At 58.9% G+C, this 7257-nt stretch overlaps 1 protein-coding gene across 2 annotated transcripts in view; it reads right to left on the bottom strand.

Moving 5' to 3' along the window:
• Positions 1–1125: 1125 nt before the first annotated feature.
• The window catches only part of BICDL1 (BICD family like cargo adaptor 1), an 80935-nt gene continuing 74803 nt past the window's right edge, over positions 1126–7257 (bottom strand). For both annotated transcript variants that reach the window (XM_055550524.1, XM_055550525.1), the window contains 2 exons: positions 5410–5530; positions 1126–2435 (listed from right to left, as the gene is read on the bottom strand). In XM_055550524.1, coding sequence (XP_055406499.1) covers positions 2274–2435; positions 5410–5530 — 283 coding nt within the window. In that variant the 3' untranslated portion in view covers positions 1126–2273. The remainder of the gene's footprint in view (positions 2436–5409; positions 5531–7257) is intronic.

Genomic DNA, 7257 nt, shown 5'->3' with positions numbered 1-7257 from the left:
GGGACGAGGTGGGGGTGCTGCGGGGCTGGGGGCTGGCAGTAGGCAGCTGTCGGGTTGGGTGCGCGGGGCCACAGCGCCGTCTCAGTCTTCAGGACTGTCCCAGCCACCCCAGGTCCCCGGAGGACGTGGAGAATCAGGGCTCAGCCCTGAGCGTTCAGGTGACGCAGGTGTGGCAGAGCTCGCAGATTTAGGCAATAAGTGGGGGGCGTCCTGCAAGTTTCCAGAGCAGGCAAGAAGCCTCCGTGGCTTCGGCTGCTAGACACCCAGACCCAGGTGGGGGTAGATTCGGTGATGGCAGCGTGCCTGTCCGCGGAGTGTCTCACGCATGAATGGGGGGGTGGGGGTGGGGGGACTCAGGGCTGGACCAGCGTCCTGGTGGACCTGATGTGAACTTCCTGTCAAACAACAACACTTTTAAATGGTTTGCTAGGATTATTTCTGTATTGAAAGTTTCTAATTATGCTTTTTAAAAAAAAAATACTAAAAATAAAGGTTCAAGCTGCCAAATTTTCTTGCAGGGTCTATTTGCTCTCCTCCAGCTGTGCTCCGGGTGGGCCTGGCTGCTCCCCACCCGTTGGGTCCAGCCCTTGTCTGTTCTGAGTCCCGCACAGGTGTCCGTTGAGGCCCCGGGGAAACTTTCAGAAGCCAGAGTGGCTCTGTCCGTGAAAGGTGGGTCCAGGTTGAGCTCCCCCTTCTGACACGCTGAGACACCAGGGGAAGCGCCCTGTTTCTCCTTCTGGAAGGATGTGCCTATAGCGACTTCTTTCTACCTCGAGGTTTCTGCTGAGCTGTTGGGTCTGCCTGGGGCTTGGTCAGCGGCGCTGCTGGGGCCTGGTGCCTGCAGCCAGGCAGCTGTAGTGCTGGCCAAGAGCCCAGGGCCAGGGTGGATGTGGCACCTTGGGTCACAGCTCACCAAACAGCTGTCACTGATGCCTGCCTTCACTCTCCGGGTGGAGGGGGGTGCGCGCCTCTTCCTGGCTGAATCCACTGACTTGGTACCAACATATGAGGTGACCTCCCAGGTGCGTGGAGGACTCTGCCTTTGCATAACCAGCCAGCGGATAGAAATTATACTCTGCCTTCTGCCCAGACACCACCCAGGTACCCAGTGACTGAGGCGGGAAGCTCTGTAGAAATTCATTTTATTCTTAGACTATTTTCAAAAGAAGCAGTGGTGTGCTGTTTTTCTAAAAATATGCCTTTATAGATTCATATATAATATGTATATTATAAAATCCATACATGTATTTACATGGTTGCTACATACAAAATTACAGCACTGTCTGTACAGCACTGTGTCTGTACATATCTGTAGGTACATTCTTTCCACTCATCCCTGCTGTGCTTTCCCCGTGAGGGAGGAAGATGATCCTTGTAAAGCAGCTTGAGGGTGGCCTCAGCCCGGTGCCTCTGAGTCCCGAGTCGGGGCCTCAGCAGAGAAGGTGAAGCAGTTGCTGAGGACGAGCAGGAGTGGGAGGTCGCTGGGGTGACCTTCCGTGGGCCTGGTGGGCAGTTTCTGGAGGCGTCCACCCTGTGGAGCTGATGCTGCCTGGCGGCGTGGCTGAGCGCAGACCCCTTTGGAGCCGTCCTGTGGCTGAGCCGAGAACTTGGGTATGCGGGGGGGCTGTAATGCCCTCTGCCCGGCGCCAGGAAGGGGAGAGGGCTGAGCCTGCAGAGGGCCCTGCCGAGGAAGAAGGCCTGCAACAGAGCGCGGGGAGGCAGCTTCCTCTGAGGCTGGGGACGGCCTCAGCCGTGGCCAGGCCCGCTGTGGCCGAAGAGCCAGCTGTCAGGCCCACAGGCCGGGGCATGGAGGTGCATGCACGTGGGTGAGGGGCCGCCTCCTGGGCTGGGGCTGTGGGAGGACGGGATCCAGGCCTGGGCCTGGTGCCCAGCAGGATGAGGCCCCCATGGCGAGCAGCCAGGGCCTCGGTGCACAGAGCGGGCCTCCATTTCTCTCCCCGCTCAAGGGCAGTAGTGCCTGGAGCCGGGCACGGCAGCCGCTCTGGAAGCAGCCTGAGCCCTGCTCCGCGGTGGTGGACCCCAGGACGGGCCCGGCAGTAGGGACGCAGCTCGGGCCGCCCCGGTGAGAGCCGCCTTCAGAGGCGGCGGGGCCTCCCGAGGATGCGGCCCTCGGGCAAGTGGGCAGTGCGGCCGCTGAGCCGGGCCCAGCGCGGCAGGACCGGCGGGCACACGTGCTGCCCTGGGGCCCGGCCCACGCCCCCATTTGAGTCGGCGTCAGTGTGCCTGTCCTTGCTGGCCTGACTCCTCCCGGTTTAAATCTTCCTGAAGAACGAGAAGAGCCGTTTGCCTTCGGTGGTGCTGGGCTCGTCCCCACGCCCCAGACCCGGGGCCCGGGAGAGGGCGGCGGGAGGCCGGCTCTGTTCCTTCAGGTGCGAGTCCATCAGCTGCCGGTCAATGACCCTGTGCATGTCATCCTGCGGGCAGACGGGTGGGGTGAGGACGCTGACCTGGCGCGGATGGGCTGGGGAGGCGGCAGAGCGGGGCAGCACGAGAGGAGAGGATGGCAGGGACGTGAGCGAGCGGCTGCAGCCACGGCTGCCCTGACCCGAGACCAAGAAGCACCGCGCGGCCGCGGCAGCCCGCCCTCCTGGTCTCCCCGGGCTTGGCTGGCTGCGCGGTGTTACTCCCGGGCTGACCCGGGACCAGCTGTGTCCCTGTGGCCCCGGGAGCAGCCGCCGCTGGTGCCTGTCTGTCGCCCCCAGCCCTGCTCAGCCTGTGGGCAGCCCCCTCGACCCTGCTTCCTGTGTGTCTCGGGCTGAGTGCTCCCTTCTCACTTGGTCCCCCTCCTGCAGCCCCAGGGTGGCCGAGGCCACCACCAGCCCTCCAGCCTCACAGCCTGGCCTCGGGGCTTTTCTCGCCTCTCTGCCCCCTTCAGACTCCTGCCAGCCTGAGCTGCTGGCGCCCATGCGCCCCTGGCAGGCCCGTGTGCAAGATCGAGGCTCCCTGGTGCGTCCTCGCCGACCACCATCCACGCTCAGCCCCCACGGATGGGCCCCTGTTTGGTGGAGGCTTGGGGCGTCGCCATGTTCGAGGTTTGTCACGCTCCAGCCTCGGCACTTCCTCAGTGAGGTCGCCGCGTCTCCCCCTCCGGCGAGCTAACTGCAGAGGAGATGTTCCCTCCACCCTGACTTTGCCTCACAGAACCAGCTCTTACCCCACGGCAGCTGGACAGAGCGGCTCCGCTCTCCTCACTGGACTGAGTCTGTGCAGGACAGAGCCGCTAACAGACCATGAAAAGTCCTGGTTTAGAAACAAGCAGCCCTGTCTCTAGTAACATCAGCCAGAAACACAAGCATCTACCCGGCTGCTTTACCCTAAAGCTGGTGGGGAGGGTGGGCTCTGGGATGTCCTGGTGAAAAGACTGAGCCGCGGGCTAAACGCCAGAGTGTGCGTCCACATGCACAGATGTGGAGGCTGCGCGGGGCGGGTGCTCCTGAGGCCGGAGCAGCCGCGCCCTCGGTGAGCACAGGAAGTGGGCCGGCTGGGCCGCTGGCTGACCAGCTTGTCCATCACCTCCCACACACTCACCTAAGCTTGCGGTCACTCAGATGTCTTTGTAAGTTTCCTGAGTGTGTCACCAGGTGGCGGCGGGCAGACCCCTCACTCACGTCCCACTCTGCTGCCTTCCTCCCTGCCCCTTCTTCACATACAACTTCCCACCTACACCCCCTTCTCGTCAAGTGACACGGTCCTCACTCTGAAGGTCCCACTGTCAAATCCTCAGCCCAGTGCTCTGTTCCTGGGATGCGCGCCATAAGACCTACATTAAATGCAACTTCAGGAACGTCACAAGGTCCTTCAGAGAGAAACCCTTTCAAAGCTGCCAGTGTTTTTTCTGATACACTGCAAACTGCGTTTTTTTATACTGTAAGATTCAGCAAAAGAATTCCATGAAATCTATCACGTCATAACTTGATACACACACAAGCTGCTTGTTAACTCCATGCTGGGTCACATCCATAAAACAGCCCCCTTGTGAGGAGGTGGAACCAAGAAACCAGCGTTGGCCGGGTCAGCCTGTCAGGACCGGGCCACGTGCTGCCGCGCTCATGGACGTGACGGTGGAGGGAGCGGGAGGCCGGGGAGCGATGGCATGGCACACTGGATGAGATGATGCCGGCACCGACACACGACATGGTGACCACGAGGGAGGCAGCGGGGCGGGACCGTGATGGCAGGAGGGGAGAGGTGAGGGGATGAGGGCTTGAGCTCACCTCAAAGGCAGGAGGGGTGTACAACTAAAGCTGTTGATACGGGAACTGAGAAAGGCCACTAGATCAGAAACCAAAGGAGCCAGATAGTAAAAAGCCCTGAGGAAGCAAACTGTAGCCGAGAGAAAAGAGAAGAACAGACGCAGTGAGCCAGGACACGGCGGTCTGGGAGGCAGGGAACAGCTCTTGGGGTGGGGGGACCCTGGCGTGCCTGCAGCCAGCCGGGCAGGGCCCTGCAGGAACAGTCACTTGTAAGCTGCCCCCCCGCGAGGGGCTTGCCTCGGAAAGCTGCAGGGGTCTTTTCATCTGTCCAGTTAGGATTTCTTGGGGAGAAACGTGAATGGTTACACCCATATCCTGAAATTGTACTTCCCTAATCTCATTAACGGAGAAGGCAATGGCAACCCACTCCAGTACTCTTGCCTAGAAAATCCCATGGGTGGAGGAGCCTGGTGGGCTGCAGTCCATGGGGTTGCTAAGAGTCGGACACGACTAGGCAACTTCACTTTCACTTTTCACTTTCATGCATTGGAGGAGGAAATGGCAACCCACTCCAGTGTTCTTGCCTGGAGAATCCCAGGGTCGGTGGGGCCTGGTGGGCTGCCGTCTATGGGGTTGCACAGAGTCGGACACGACTGAAGTGACTTAGCAGCAGCAGCAATCTCATTAACAAAAAGCAAGTCGTGGCCCTGGCCCAGTGGGGAGCGCGTCAGGGCCTGGGACAGGGCAGGCTGACTGGACTCTGACACCCGTGGTGCCAGAGACAGACACACTGACTCACTTTCCCCAGACCTGCGCCAGGACGGTGCTCTGTGGAAGAAGGAAGCTGGCCTCTGAGAAAGGGAGGAGCAGCGGCCACTAACAACCCAAGGGTGTCGGAATGACATGCATCCAGTAATGAATTTCCAGTCAGTTACACAGGGCTTCCTGGGCCCTCAGCGTTGACAGCAGTATCAAAGCCAAGGCAAGCGGCTGAAGGAGGCCCCTGTTCAAGCCTGGAGGTCGGCACAGCCGGGTTCCTCGCTCTTGAGAGCAGCTTCCTCCAGGCACTCAGGGCCTGGGGCCTGGAACCCTGACTCTCACCCAGTGAAGACGAATCACTGCTCACCTGCACACATGGGACCCTCCAGTAACAAACCCATCCTTACACTCAGCCTGGGTTCACAGACTCCTTTACCTGCCAAGCCTCAAGCTGCTGTGAGAGGTTCAGTTTCTGCTGAATGGCATCCAGCAGCTGGCTGTTGAGCGACATCATGTCCATCTTGCACTTGGCGAGTTCCAGCTCCACAGCGTTCTTCCTGGAAACACACAGGCCGGGGTGAGCGCAGACACCCTGTGCCAGAGCATCAGGTCCTCTGCCCGGGGCACCTGGCATCCACGGGATAAGGAAACAGTCTCTGACCCCAGGCTCACAACAAACTAACTGTAACTACAGTGTTACTTCTAGAGGACTGGAAAGTTGTGCAACATGCTTTCATACACATTTTCTCAACTTTCATAAACAAGCTGTAGGTGAAAGGATTATCTGACCACCATCTTAAAGTGATTAACAGAGGATACTTAAATCAGGACTGGAACCCAGAGATCAAAGACCTCTCACAGCACTAAGGGGCTGCTGCCTTCATCTTTCCCCCAAAAGATCAGTCCCCATGGAAGTTGGACTTAACCCATTGGTGCCCCCTTTATACTAGCAACCCCCTCTTTTGAGGGTGTGTGCACTGGCAGCCACACAGTGCTGCACAGCTCAGCTAATCACTGTAGCCAATTAGGGGACAGGTGGGAGATTATATGATGGAATACAGTCACCTCCCAGTAACAACCACAATGTTGAATATTTACTGACAGTGGGGAAACACTCGTGATTTATGCTGAGTGTAAAAAAGAACCAAGAGACAAGGTCACATATGATACTAGCTTTGTACAAGAAAACCTGCCAGTGTATATTTGAAGGTCACACCCAAAAATGTCTACTTGGTTCTCTTGGGATGATGACTATTTGATGAGTAATTGCTCCCACACTTCTGCATTTTGTATTTTCACATTTTGATGTGTTTTACATACTTTGTTCACCTTCCCCAGCATTCCTAAACCATGGTGGTTCAATGCAAAAGGTAACTTTGGAGGGACGCCAGGTAATGGGAATAAAGTAGCAGAGCTTTAGCTGGGTACCTTCTATAAGATGGCAGTGGTTGTCCTGCTGCCAAATGAGTATTTAGCCTTTCAGGGACTGATACCTTTCACATGAAAAGGCAAAAACTAAGACGGCTCTCATCACCCAGGGCCTTAGACCAATGCGCATGGCCTTGTGAGGACCCACCCTCAGAGGCTGCCCAGCCCCCGTCAAAGCCAAGCTCAACCAGAAGGCAGTTGGGGTGAACCGTTCGGGCTACCGCGCGACCAGCACTTCCTCTGTGGCCTCAAGTCCACCGGGTAGTTGGTCACCTCCCTTGACACCCCGGGGCTCAGTGCCGGCGCCCCACCCACCCATCCCGGACTCTCCGGGCCGCTCGCAGAGGGTCCGCCCACCCGCACTGCAGCTGCCTGGACAGGAGCCGAGCCTGGCCAATGAGCGCCGGTGTCTCAAGCGCCGCAAGCGTCACGGCTGCTACCATTGGCTGGTCGCGAGAGACGGAAATCCTGGCCTGGCGCCGGTTGCCACGGACGCCCGGCGGGCCCACCCCACGGTCCTGGAAAGTCAGCGCAAACCCCCGGCGCCCCGCGGCAGGGAAGCCTCCTGAGCTTACAGGCGTCTCCCGGCAGGTGGCGCCACGAGCAGCCTGAAGACTCCGGAATGTGCTGACTAACGCCGCTGCCGGAGGGGCACAGGTCCAGGGGCAGCTGCGGCCCGCCGGGCACAGAGGGGAACCCTTTCCTTCCGGAAAGCCCTCGAGCTGGCCCCACCTTGGGGGCCTAGGTGACAGTCACAGCCTGGGACGGCATCCTCGGAACGTTTCCTCACTAGGGCATCTTGGAGCTTATTCATGAGAAAGTACAAAACAAGGAAAACTTAAAGCTGTAGAAGCCC

The sequence above is a fragment of the Bubalus kerabau genome, chromosome 16 (genome assembly GCF_029407905.1).
Source record: "Bubalus kerabau isolate K-KA32 ecotype Philippines breed swamp buffalo chromosome 16, PCC_UOA_SB_1v2, whole genome shotgun sequence".
Taxonomy (NCBI): domain Eukaryota; kingdom Metazoa; phylum Chordata; class Mammalia; order Artiodactyla; family Bovidae; genus Bubalus; species Bubalus kerabau.
Note: the sequence above shows the minus strand (reverse complement) of the source record. Positions and strands in the feature narration are given on the sequence as shown.